The 13,821-nt window shown below is 37.1% G+C and overlaps 3 protein-coding genes and 2 non-coding genes across 7 annotated transcripts; 2 read left to right on the forward strand and 3 right to left on the reverse strand.

Moving 5' to 3' along the window:
* Positions 1 to 239: 239 nt before the first annotated feature.
* On the reverse strand, positions 240 to 2,149 carry LOC130716058 (pentatricopeptide repeat-containing protein At5g61800). The gene has a single exon (XM_057566241.1). It carries the CDS (start codon positions 2,028 to 2,030, stop codon positions 540 to 542), a length of 1,491 nt encoding a protein of 496 aa, XP_057422224.1. The 5' UTR covers positions 2,031 to 2,149; the 3' UTR covers positions 240 to 539.
* Positions 2,150 to 2,190: 41 nt separating this feature from the next.
* On the reverse strand, positions 2,191 to 2,272 carry TRNAS-AGA (transfer RNA serine (anticodon AGA)). The gene has a single exon. It is a non-coding gene; the product is annotated as a tRNA-Ser (tRNA).
* Positions 2,273 to 2,651: 379 nt separating this feature from the next.
* On the forward strand, positions 2,652 to 2,733 carry TRNAS-AGA (transfer RNA serine (anticodon AGA)). Its single transcript has one exon. It is a non-coding gene; the product is annotated as a tRNA-Ser (tRNA).
* A 657-nt stretch (positions 2,734 to 3,390) lies between these two features.
* On the forward strand, positions 3,391 to 4,234 carry LOC130714305 (protein DMP7-like). Its single transcript, XM_057564209.1, has one exon. It carries the CDS (start codon positions 3,483 to 3,485, stop codon positions 4,110 to 4,112), a length of 630 nt encoding a protein of 209 aa, XP_057420192.1. The 5' UTR covers positions 3,391 to 3,482; the 3' UTR covers positions 4,113 to 4,234.
* Positions 4,235 to 8,453: 4,219 nt separating this feature from the next.
* On the reverse strand, positions 8,454 to 12,403 carry LOC130711767 (calcium-dependent mitochondrial ATP-magnesium/phosphate carrier protein 2). Of its 3 annotated transcripts, none has more exons than XM_057561499.1 (5): positions 12,246 to 12,403; positions 11,345 to 11,897; positions 9,312 to 10,094; positions 9,085 to 9,178; positions 8,454 to 8,955 (listed from the first exon to the last, which is right to left on the reverse strand). In XM_057561499.1, exons 2-5 carry the CDS (start codon positions 11,784 to 11,786, stop codon positions 8,763 to 8,765), a joined length of 1,512 nt encoding a protein of 503 aa, XP_057417482.1. In that variant the 5' UTR covers positions 11,787 to 11,897; positions 12,246 to 12,403; the 3' UTR covers positions 8,454 to 8,762. The 3 variants fall into 3 exon arrangements, with proteins under 3 accessions (XP_057417482.1, XP_057417484.1, XP_057417483.1); XM_057561501.1 differs by having other exon boundaries at positions 12,092 to 12,389; XM_057561500.1 differs by lacking the exon at positions 12,246 to 12,403 and having other exon boundaries at positions 11,345 to 12,082.
* Between the last annotated feature and the right edge of the window lie 1,418 nt (positions 12,404 to 13,821).

The following is a 13,821-nucleotide window of genomic DNA, read 5'->3' on the forward strand; positions in this document are numbered from 1 at the left end:
TGAACAATAACTAAAAGGGTTAAACTTTCAGCTCCAAATTTTAAGTTGTTAGTTAGTCACTGTCAGCAGGCATAATTTTCGATATCAATCCCATTAGCAACATCAAGAAGGAGACGTTGAAGAAGCCAAAGCTAAGTTAATTTTTGGATGTTAGTAATTGGTACATTGAGTAAACAAAATCTCAACCTTGCCAAGGACCAAAAGATGGCCTTTGGAGGCCTTCTATAAACTTTATCAAGTGTAAGGATCTAATTACAAACCAAATTGTCAAAGGAACTTATTGATGATAAATTAGTAACAAACTTAATCAAGTGTAATGATCTATTTACAAACAATAATATTGTCAGAGGAACTTATTGATGATAAATTAGTAACAATCAGTCGCAACTAAATCTATTCCTCATACCCAATTAATCTGTGCACCTTCTCCTTTCCCTCCCACCTTGGTGATCAACAAGGTTCAAGTTGATTGGCACATCCCAGAACACCACTGCATGTTGTGGAAGAAAATAATCATCCAGGGCCCTAGCTAGCAGCATCTAGTTAGTGGCATTCAGTCTAATCAAACTACGACCAGTAATCTTCTTGGCCCTCCTGTTGGCACCCAACGATCTCCTAATCTTGACCAAATCATCCCATTGTTCATTGTGAGCAAAAACATTAACCATAACTGAATAAACCCCACCATCCTCAGGTTTAATCTGCATAACTTTCATTGCTGCTTCTTTGGCAATCTCAACGTTCCCGTGTATCCTACATCCACCCAGCAACCCACCCCACGCAAAAACATCACCCCCACTTGGCATCCCTTTCACCAACTCCACCCCTTCCTCAATCAACCCAGCCCTCGCCAACATATCAGCCATGCAACCATAATGCTTAGGCTCTCTAGGAACACCATACACAGCTTCCATTTCATTGAAAAGCTTTCGTGCTTCATTTACCAGACCCGCATGGCTACACCCTAGCAACACCCCCAAGAAGCTCACACCATCAGGTTGAACCCTGTCTGAAATCATTCTAGAGAAGAACTCCATCAAATCTGAACCTTTCCCATGAATAGCAAGGCCAACAAGCATAGCATTCCAAGTGAACACGTCTTTATCTGAGCTTGACTCAAATATCTCCTTTGCAGTATCAACACACCCACATTTTGCATACAAGTCCACCAACCCAGTAGCTAAAAACGAATCAACTCGAATCCCATTCCTCTTTATGTAATCATGGACGACGCTACCCTGCTCCAAGTCCCCCAGCTGAGCACATGCAGAAAGAACGGACACCAGCGCTATGTTATCCGGCCGAACCCCTAAACAAATCATCTCATCAAAGAGCTCAATAGCCTCACTACACAACCTCGCGTGACTATAACCCGCTATCATGGTACCCCACGACACCGAATCTCGCTCGGGCATTTCATCGAACACCTCACGCGCACATTCAAGCTGGCGATTTTTAACAAACCCATCAACCATTGCATTGTAGGTGACAACATCCTTATGAGAACTTTCACAAAACACCTTATGGGCATCGAGGATACTGCCGTGGACAGAGTAGACGCGAATCAGCGAGTTGACGACGAAGGAATCCGGTAAGAATCCGAACTTGAAGGCTTGGGAGTGAAGAGAGTGAGCGAGGGGGAGGGAATGAAAATGGGCACATGCTTTGAGGACGAGGGGGAACGTGTGGAAGTCAGGGGGGAGGGGGTGGCGGCGGAGAGAGAGGAAGGTTTGGAGGGCGGGGAGAGGGGAGGAGAGGAGGGTGTGGATTCTGATGAGGGTGTTGTAGGAGAAAGTGGTTGGGTTAGGAATGGAATGGAAGAGGGAGAGTGCATAGGTTGTCAGATTAAGAGAATGGTTGTTGTTTTTGTTGGAGGGAAGGGAAGTGAGTATGGAAGTGAAGGTGGAGAGGATGTTGTTTAGGATTGGGAGAGTGTGGAGGGGTAAGAGACCAGTGGTGATGGTGTGGGCATGAATTTGGTGGAGTTGAGGGATGGTTTTGCATTGTTTGATCAGATTCAAGGTACTCATACATGCAATGCATCAAAATCAAAATAAGCAAAAGCAGTGAGAATTTGTTTGTTTGTGTTGATGACAATGTCAATGACAGTGTTGTTTCCATGAATTTGGAGGTTTGGATAGTGGGAAGGAAGGTAAGATGAAAAAATTCATTAAAAACATGATCAAAATGCGTGGACGGCAGGATTCGAACCTGCGCGGGCAAAGCCCACATGATTTCTAGTCATGCCCGATAACCACTCCGGCACGTCCACTACTTGTTTGATGAAATCACACCAATCAAAGTATATAAAGAATAGTAAACAGTAAATATTTGAAGCAATTAGATAATCAAAAGTACAATATTATAATGATACAGTGATACCAATTGTACTATTAATTTTGGGATAATTTATACACACCTCATTTTTAGGTGTGGAGGGGTAGAGGAAGAGAAATAAGAAGAAACGAGAGAGAATGTAAAAACTAAAGATGTAATAAATGATTTGATTGATAAAGAAATGAGAATTATATATAAAATAAATGTGGAAAAAAGGTGGAAGTCTGTAAAAATCATAACATAGATTTTTGGAATATAGGTGGAAGTGTGTAAAGAATAGTTTTATATAAGTTAAAGATACCTATACACAAGAAGTGGACGTGCCGGAGTGGTTATCGGGCATGACTAGAAATCATGTGGGCTTTGCCCGCGCAGGTTCGAATCCTGCCGTCCACGTTTTGTAACTTTTTTTTAATTTCTTCAATCTTCATCTTTGCTCCCACTCTATTCAAATTCATGAAACACAAATACACAATGTCTACACATGAGATGAAGAGCAATTTTCCCTTTCAGTAAAAAAAATATCGCATATTCAAAGATAATATTTAGCAAATTAAAGTGTACTTTTAATCATGTATATTTGCTCAGAAATATAATATTTTTGTGTATATAACTATATATAATTATCTATCATTTGCACTGTGTGTTTCAACCTTAAAAAATCATATTAAGGGATCCGGATAACAGGAGCTAAAATTCAGCTTCAATAACAAAAAACAAACGCATGTATTAAAGTTAGACAAATAATGTTAATCTGTTTTTTTTTCTTCAACTTCCTCACCAAACATGTTACCTGTTCTTGCCATAAATAGCTCAATAACAGTTAGTTTTTATGACAGTTTCTGAAGCTTTGACAAAACTTTAAAAGAATTGGTTGAGGCAACAAACATCTAGTACCAAAATCCATAGATAGTGCATGTAGGGAACTAGGAACCACCCTAACAAAACCTGAACAAAAAACCAAAACTGAAAAAATCAACATTTTCTATTTGGCATAGATTTCTTAATTACTTATATGAATAAATGGATTCATACATATACTAACTAAAAGCCCCTTTCAAGAACAAAGTTACAAAATCTGAAATCAAGAGATTGAAGAAAAACCAACAACATCATTTTTTTCCCAAATTTCATTTTCTTTTTCAATGGATGTTCATGTGGATACTCAACAACAAGAACAACAACAACCCCTTTTGGAAAACACACCCTCACCCCAACAAAAACCACCCAAAACACCAACACAAAAGACCATGAGAAAAGCCTTCAAAGGCACAGCACATTTGGCAAAGCTTCTCCCCACAGGAACCGTGCTCATATTCCAAACCCTCTCACCCGCCCTCACTCACCGAGGCCAATGCCAAACCCTCACAAGCCAAGCCATGACCTTAGCTCTCTTAACCTTTTGCGGCGCCTCGTGCTTCGTTTTGTCCTTCACAGACAGCTTCCGGGACGAGAGGGGGAAAGTCCGATACGGTGTGGCCACAAGGACCGGGATATGGATCGTGGACGGGTCAGTGAGGCTTCCAGTTGACGAGGCGGCGAATTACAGGCTGAGGTTCATTGATTTCTTCCACGCTTTCGCGGCGGTTTTGGTTTTCGTGGCGGTCGCACTGTTTGATCAGAGTGTGGTCAGATGTTTTGTGCCTGAGCCTTCAGAGGAGGCCAAGGAGGTTCTGGTTAAGTTGCCTATTGGGATTGGTTTGGTTTGCAGTGTTCTGTTTGTTTTGTTTCCTAGTAAAAGACATGGGATTGGTTTCCCTCTCTCACGCAATTAGTTAGTTTTATTTGATCATGTTCTTTGTTTCTTACATTTATGTGTTATATGTTCTTTTTTTCTTATGGAAATCACAACTACATTAAATAACAATAGAGAATACATCTGCTAGCAATGCAGAATTAATTTGGACCGGAAAATTATCCCACCAACATGTGTTAGGATATTCCGACGCCATAGAAGCTAACAAATGGGCTACCTTATTAGTTATTACCCCTCTTTACATGAACTAAATCAAAAGAAGGAAACTAAGAGGCATGCACTCTACAGTCCTGGATCAGAGCTCTATAATTGCATGTTGTATGTGGTTGAAAAAACAAGAAACAACCAACTGCGAATTTGTTTTAATTAACACAGAGTCCATCTCCAGCTGATGAATCATGAATCTTCAACAAATACTATAATGATATATAAAATTAAATTCAAATGAGTTAACATAAAATAAAATGAAATAAAAAATGAAAAAGTTACTCTTCAATTATAGTCTAAAGTAGAAAATGATTTAGAGGTTTTTGTATATACATCCGGTACCTGGTCACCCTTTAGATGCTACCAGATTTGAGATTTAATCACAGTTAAGACTCCTCATCCAACCAAAGTAATAAAATATGCACAAAAGTATCCATGTCAATGAGGAGGTTACCACCTAAGGTTAATTTTATTTTTATTTTTATGAAGAGCTCCAATAATTGATATTCCTCTCAGTAAGGAAAGAATATGTAAGATTCCCACATAAGTTAAGCTGAACAGCATGAATTCCTTCCTTATTGTCATAATAACCTATAATTTGAAAAGTAAAATTGAGGCTCAAGGCCTAAGCCCAATATTATTGTATAAAGTATAAACAACCAGCTAATATATATGCATATATGCTTAAAGTATCCCTAGTCCTACCAAGGAGGAGGTGGTCACCTAAGAAGGGGAGTTATTATATTTTATGATGAAGAGTTCCAATAATTGCTATCCCTCTCAGTAAGGAAAAGATGTGAGATTCCCACAGGTAAAACTGAACAGTATATGTTAATCCTTATACTATTCCATGTAGAAGCTGCCCTCATGAAAGGAAAAAAAAAAAGCAAAAAGTTGAGTATTGGATTTATTTAATTATAGCAAGTCACTACTGGATTTAGCAATCTTTCCACTTAAAGAATTGAACATATCCTTTCAGAAAGCATTAGGCCCTCTCCCACCATCCACATGGATACGAATTGGGTGGTGTCATTGTGCTAATCTATGTTGCTTTACTTATAAGATGCAAGTGCTCATCTACTACCCTCTCCTCTCTTTACATTTGGTTGTTTTGTCTTTACAATTGCTTTAACCACATTTCCATTATTGTACCACCTATCACTTCTTTTTATCTGCTTTACACACCCACGCCTTGTGCCGCCCAATCTTATTCCTCTATTATATGTTATCGCCCTATAATAGGGTTGGGCAATTATCACTTATGAATTAACTTTTGAGATAGAGTTAGATATAACTCAAATTTTAAGATGGTATCGACCTTACTCTAGAACCATTTATTAGATATTACCCGTATATTGGCTATTCACAAATGATCACTCTTTCAATTCCCGGGCTCCATATGTCCAGTCTTGGGCATGTGAGTGTGTTTTATGATCTCACATTTACTAGAAATATGGTCACAATAATCCTTATATAGGGTAGAATAGTCATCACACATAAGCTAGCTTTTGAATTAGAGATTTAACCGAAATTCTAAGATTATTCATTTCTTGTTAGCACATACATGTTTAGAAATTTCTCTACGATTGATCCTAAACTAGAATCAGTTCTGAAAATTTCTGTGAGTAATTTTTTATTTTCAGATTTGATTTTCGAAAGAAAAGTTAATTAGTCCAAACAATACATGTCTCTTTTCTAGTGGCTAGCTCTATACATCTCTCTTTTCTAGTGGCTGGGCTCTATGCATTTCACTTTATCACTACAATAGAATATTGTGAGCAGATTGTCTATAGCTGAATAATATTTCTAGTCTGGATTACTTTTTCAGTGGTATTTGAGCAGTTGTTTTCTTTTGTCTTCTTTTCCAATGCCCTAATAAGTAGGAAACAGAAGGCAATCTTTCCACTTAAATTTGCCTTTGGAGTGGATATATATATGCTTGAATGTAAGTGCAATAAGAAAGCCACCAATTATCCTTCCTTCCAAGTTCCATCTAGAACTACAAGCTAATAAGCCAAGTAAAGCCCTGCATATGGAGAAAGAAGAAAATGACGAGGATGATGAGAACAAAGTTCAGGTCTTGAATACTATTCCTCTCTCCTTTTAAAGAGAGGAGTATAAAAAGGCAAGGCATAGTGGCTAAGGGAAGGCAAAGCCTTTCTTCCAGGTTCAGTTCATGAAGCTGCACCTCCTCCATGGTGATTCAGCTTGCTATGCCAGATACTGTCTGCAGTTTTATCTTCAATAAATGTTTATGTTTATTGCTACCAAGCTCACTTAGTGTTGTGTCTCTTTCTGTCTATTCTTTAGGTTAGTCAGTTTTTCATTGTATGACTCATAAAACATCTATAAGTGATTTGAGAAATAGGGAGTTATAATATTTGCCTCTCTTTGTGTTTAAGTCATGAATAAAGTAGACAACTGTTTGTACTTTGTTGGCATGTAGAAGGGGAAAAGTATTGTGAAGATGTACTTTGTGCTGTCAAATTCTAGGTGCATTCCATGTTCATTGTCAATGAACACTGGTGCTTATGTAATGTGACATGTCCATTTTTCAAAGATGCTAATTGTTAATGTGCAATTTATACGTAAAACTCCAGCATTTAGATACTTATATCATGTTTGGTTCTGCGTTTAGTCTTATAATCACTTTTGAGAAGCTATAAAGTGTAGCTTCTGATCTTACGAGAAGAAACTCAAACACATACAACATCATATGATATTAATATCCCTGTCCTAACTGTCAACATGATGTGAAGGCAAAGACAGACATGAAACCCGTTATGCATTGCTGACTGAATGCTTCCACACACTAAATTCCAACCAAGGATAGTTGATATTTAGGCTATGTTTGGCATGTTTAGCTGATAAGCTAGCTGAAAGCTGAAAAGCTAGCTGATAGCTGAAAGCTGATAGCTGAAAGCTAAAAAACTACGTGATTAAAATAAAAGTGTTTGGTAAAACTATCTGTTAAACAAGCTGAAATTGTAAAATGACATAAAAGGACATACTTGTATAATTATTTTTATATTTAACATTACTTATTTTCACATTAATACATATATGATATTAATATTAAAATTATTATCACTTTAAATATTTTTATTAACTCAAGTTATTTATCATCTTAAAAATATAATATTAATTTTTACTTATTTTTATTAATATAATATTTTTAATACATATGGTGCGCAGCGGTGTGGCGAGAACTGCATACGTAAGTGTGAGAGGAAAATATGTTTAGTGTTTTTATAAATATATAAGGGTAATGATGGAATTTTAACAAAATAATAAAGATAAAAATGAGAATAAATTTAATAAGCTATAAGCTACCTGAGATAGCTTATAGCTTAAAGCTTTAAGCTACTGAAATAAGCTCATTCACCAAACACTTTTGAAGAACTTTTAAGCTAGTCAAATAAGCTTTAAGCTAGTCAAATAAGCTATAAGCTAGCTGAAATGACATGCCAAACATAGCCTTAGATAATGACATTGGAAAGAAGTTCATATGGCATTTCTGATATTAAACAGAACTTGATCATTCATTCTGGAAAGATGCTTCAGAGAAACTGCAAAGACTCCTGAAAGCGTAGTGACTCCTGAAATCCACATGGCTAAACATGCAAGAGACCACATGTACAACAGTTGAACAGACAATAACCACTAAAAACAAGTTTGGTTTCACATTTACACCTTAAAAAATAACTTCTAACCTCATAAAAGCTATTAAAAGTAGCTTCTCACTTCTCCCTCAACATGAAATTTTAACAGTTTCTAAACACACTATGAGTGAAAGCTATTCACTGGTCAGAACTTCCAAACTATCAGAGTCCGAGGTTTAAGCTCAATGCAATTGCCTGTATCAAACTAAAGAGTGTTAATAATCTCTATTTAGTTTTCAACATATTTTCCTTGCACTTTGCAACTAGTACATTCATGATTCATCAGAAACTTACATAGTGCATTTAGCAGAATGAAGTGTGAAAAAATAAATCATTTACCAATCAACTTATAAGAATCCATTTGGTCATTATGCAGAAAGTGGTTTTCCTTATTGTTGTTTCCTGAACCTCAGAAGGATGCCACCCATTAATTTTATTCACGCATACAAATCCAGAGACTATTTTGTTAATGGTATTTTGAATACCATGAAAACAGAGGGAATATAGTTATGTATATTCGCTTTTGGCTATAGGAAAAAGGGGGGCAAAGTACATATATCGAGAAGGATAACACCCATTACCTTGGTATATATAGAATACCATCCTAATTTCTCAACATTTAGTTCAGATAAGCATGGGGGAAAAACTTTCTGACTACAAAATCTATGTTTTAAGATATCCTTAGAAGAATCACTATATGTAATAGCTAATCTCTCTTTTTTTTCGTCACCATCAACAATTCATGCCATCCTATAATATCTGAAATCAGTTCAGTTGTCTAGGCACTAACTACAACAACTCTACTTAAGATCTAGTTTCTTCTTCATACTTTCATAAACCATATAGGTAATGCTTGCAGCTGGCACAACTTTGAGGAGATTTGGAATGAGTCCCTTGTAGAAACCTCCAAAGCCTTCAGTCTTGAGAGTTTTCCAAAAAACATCAGACATTCCTCTGTCACCACTAGATGTGTTCGTAGGTTGAGCCTGAAGTCTGAGAAACATGATAATGTAACGTCAGCATAGAATATCAATTAGAAAACTAGCTAAGAAGAACAAAACTGATACCATCCCCAACTCAAGGAGTGCAGAGAAAAACATCACTTCTGGCACAACATTATACCTTGTACGAATAACCTGCAGTGGATAGACACATGTAGCTCCAAGAGCTCCTGAAATTGTCCCACATCCGAGTTGTATCAGAGCACCAGGTTCTTCTATGAAGGAGAAAAATAATGGAAAGTTTAAATTTCAAATGTTGAATACTCTATCAGTGTAAAAAGCATAAGCTGTTAGAACAAAATAAAATCAGCAAGTTCAAGAGATAATGTAGTTGCAGTAATATCATACCGCGGTCATAAAGAATATATGTTTTGGATATATCTTTCAAGGTGTCATAGGCAGTGAGATCAATGCCTGCATAAGGAATCATACCAAGAAGAGATGGAACAAGCCCTCTATAGAAAGCCCGAGGTCCCTCATGGACCCATATATCCCTTGTAAGTGTGCGCAACTTAGGAACCCTTCCACCTTCAGGAACACAAGTCTGTAACCTAGTTTTGACAAGATCCAGTGGATAGATAGCAATCTGTGCAATAGCACCAGCCATACCACCTGCAAAAAGTCTTCCAGCAGTACCGATATCTGACTTGTTCCCTTGACCATCTCCGATTACATTTTTAATCATTTCATAAGCATAAAACTTGATGGCACTCTCTGGAGCAACCTTCACAACATTCAATCCATTACCTCGGAAAAACCCTAACAAACCATCTCGTTGCCATATCTTCATCACTGCTGGCATAATAGAAGCATTTCCGGTCTGAACTTGTAAGATCACCTTTAGACGATCAAGAGGAGCAGTTGCTGTGCGAGAAGCAGCTCCTGCTACCCCTCCTGCAATAAAATATCTGCTCCTGTGCACATGCTTGCTGATGCCTTCAGGAATGACAGCTTGTTCTCCGATGTCTACAAGGCACACCCTCTCCCAATGCTGATATATATTTTCAATAGTGGCTTCATGAGGATAAAGCAGAAGAAAATCTCTCCATTCTTCAAAAGTGATAATTCCATTATTATCCTTATCAACATGCTCCACAAAGCGAGCAAGCTCCTCCTCATCAATTTCAATCCCTGCAGATTGACAAGTACCATGGTAAACAAAATGGAACAAGAGAATGGAACAAACTTCCACATAAGCATTAAGGACTGCCATCTCAAAAACCTCAGCAAATCATAATAACTGAGCACTGAACAGATCATAGTACACAAAGCAGAAAGCTAAGTAACAAACATGCACTAGAATCCACCATCGAAGATTGAAATTGAACCAAGCTTCACAAGTCCCAACTCCCAAGCAACATGCAAATCCATAGATCTATTCCCAAATTTCTTTTAAAGGAAGTCCAATAAACAAGACAGACGCACATGCTCAAAAGGAAAACATTCTCACAAGGGTTCGCCAAAGCTTTGGTATATGAATGATCAATGCTGTTAATCGCAGATCCTGGAAAATAGCGGAAAGCCAAAAATCTGCTATGGCGAGCCCTCGGAGAGCGGAAAATAACGGATAGCGGCGAGTCCTCAGAGCGCTACGCTAAAGCGCAATATCGCCGCAATATCCACTATTGGACAACACTGGAATTAATATAAAATCTCTGCAGTCTCTCAACAATTTTTCACGCATAATTGCTACAGCTCTGGCTACGGATGTCCTATTAAAAAACAAAAAGCTTCTTAAATAGCACCATTATAGCTTGCATATTGGTGGAACTCAATCTCTTCAGAATAGTTCTGCCACCATTATAGAATCTACAAGGAAGCTTACCCTACGGCCACAACCACAGGCAATGAAAGTTTAAGTAGTACTAGTAACATCAAATGCCAACATGTCTAGCCCCACAGCCCACTAATGGTGAAGAAAAATGGCAAGCAACAGCCAAACAACATAATTATGACACCATAAAGGAATAAGGGTGCATTTGGTAAACAACTTAATTAAATACTATGTGTATGTTTGAACACGCGCGTTTCGTCACACACATTTTTATAATCCACCAATGAGACCATTATAAAAAAAACACCCGTATTTTTTCTTCCCTTCAAACGCGGAAACAAACCGACCCTAATTCAGTAATTACTTATAATATGTGAGTTTAAAGAGCTTATTCAATAATTGTTTAAGCAAACCAAGTTTAAGTGTTCAAGGATTCTGCACACTAAGCATAAAAGGATGATGAAGATAGATCAAACAACAACAATGTCAACAACATGAATAAACATATAACTAAACCCCAGGCAATAATCACAAGTACAAGGCATAAGTGATGAAACAGCACAATTATCAATCAAAGTGAGTTGCATGAAAGGGGCTAAAGGAATACCAGCCTTGACAAGTGCATCCCAAAGCTCTTCAGGGAGAATGCAGCCACTGTGCTCCACATCAATAGCTTGAAAAATGCGGTAAAGCTCAAGCTCCTTGTCATCCATATAGCGCCTGAAATCATGGTAATCTACCCTGCCATCCCTATCAGCATCACAAACCTTGAAGAGTTCCTTAGCATACTTATACTCAGGGGGTATCTGCAGTGCAGATAAACCCGTTTCAATGTGAGCATAGTCCAAGTAGCCTTTGTTAGCAGAGTCGAAGAAATTGAAGAGACTCCGAATTCTAAGATCCCTCTCTTCCTTGGTCTCACGCAAAGCCAGAAGAACATGATCCATCGAAACCGGACCGGTTTTCTTGCCCTGAGCCGCCGTCGGCGCCGCCGTGGATTTCGCCTTGGGAAACCCCACATGGTCCATGGCTTGGCCTGCACCAGACATGGTCTTCTGCAAGTTGAATTTCAAAATTCGAGAATTTGCAACTTCAATGGAGAGACCCAGTTGAGCATTTGAGTTGTGAAGGATCGAAAGATGCTAACTTTGGCTTCAGATCTGAACAATGATTACGCAAAGTTAGATGGGTCAAAACCTCACAGTCAATAAAAAAACACCAACTTTGAGAGAGAAAAAAAATTAGCCATTGAATTGAACGGTGGAACAAAGGAAAAGAGAAAAAGAAGAATCAGAAGAAGCCATTGAATTGAACAGCACAGTGTGATACAGAAGAAAAAACAAGAAGAAGGTACCTGAAATTGAATTGAAAACTGGAAATTGATGAAGACGGTTTGAACATTGAAAATAAGAATAAATTAAATAATTTATATAAAAGAAGAGAATGCGTTAACTTTAGAAAAAACTGAATCAGAGAAATTAAGAGGGGATAGAGGATCATGACATTACTGCTTTACTTTGCTGAAAAGGAAACCAAATAATTTGTGATGATTCTGAGAGTGGTTTCCTAGTTTGCTTACAGCTAGAGAAGAGAAGAGAAGAGAGGAAAGGGGATATTGTTGGATATTCCTCTCTAGCTGTCTTCAATTTCAATGACTTGCTTCATCCAGGTTCTTCTACTTTTTAACAGCTATAAATTTTTTCTTTTTGACTTTTATTTTCTTACTCTTTTGCCAAATTTCCACTTATTGAATGGTAAGTAGCTTTGGATTATTTTTTAATCTCATGCCTTATAGCTTATATTTATTAATTTTTTTAATATTAATGAGAAATTAAATAAATAAAGTAAAAACTACAAGTATAGAATATCCTAGATCTAGGTCAATAAAAGGTCAACCCTCTTAGGAGAACCCGCACGAATAAAAAGATCATACTGAAGAGTTGCTCCAATATCAGCTAAACAATCAATAGATGCATTAGCTTCTTTAGGAACATGATGCAGTTGCACTTTCCAATTCATCTCCAAAAGTTGGCGAATATTAAGGAGGCCCTGAGTATATAAATGGAACATAAATATCTTATTTGATAAGGACGTCATAAATCTCTCTTCCCTAACATCCATGTCCTATGATAAGGATAAATCATACCTCTTAGCACCAATAAGCGCATATGGGTTCTCCTAGCATGTATAGATTCTTCATGGGTCGACGGTGGCTTGGAACCATAATTTTAAGCTTGTGGTTTGTTGTTATTACTCCTTACATGTAATGTCTTTAATTAAGAACCCCATGTCAGGCTTTTCATGTATATGTTGTCCTTGTGGCTAACATTAGGGGTTTGCTTCATCATACGGGTTGTTCGGTGGTTCATACCCTTTTGTGAGGGTAATGTATGTGCAAATTTTGCAGCTAAAGCAGGAGTACGACAATCTTCTGACTTCATTATGGTGCAAGATCCCCCTCCTTATCTTGGTCACCTTATTTTAACAGATGTTTTATGAGTTAGTTTCACTCGAGCCTAATTGCCTTGAGTGTTCTTTTCCCTTTTTCTTTGATTTTTTCCCTCTTGTACCAAAAAGAAAACATAAGAAAAATTATGATTTAATTTTCTTGTTTCTAGTTGATTTCTTTTGTTAGGGTCAGGCAAGCAAATACCGCAACTTATAAGTTATTTAAGTTCTCATTGTTAAATTAAGATAATGCTTGGCTTAGAGCTTTGCCTGCTTGTAATTAACTTTGTGTTTATTTTAGACATTTCATCAACTTTTGTTTTATTGAAAGTTCCAATTTTTCATAAAAAAAATATTTTTTTTATCAGAAAGATAAATTGCATCCTTCAAGTATTGATTATTGGACCTCTCCCATTTGCATCACACAGATATGTACTATAACTCTTATCACTTGAGCTATCAATCGGGGACATAAAAAAAAATAATTAATAAACTTCAGTAATTACCTTTCATATATGTTTTTTTTCCTTTTAATATATGATCTTCTCTTTTCCTTCCGTGTAACATTTATATTTTTTATTTTTGAAAGTAAAATTTTGAGAATTTTCCTCTTTTTTTGTCAAAAGGTTTTTCCTC

Source organism: Lotus japonicus, chromosome 4, assembly GCF_012489685.1.
Source record: "Lotus japonicus ecotype B-129 chromosome 4, LjGifu_v1.2".
NCBI lineage: Eukaryota > Viridiplantae > Streptophyta > Magnoliopsida > Fabales > Fabaceae > Lotus > Lotus japonicus.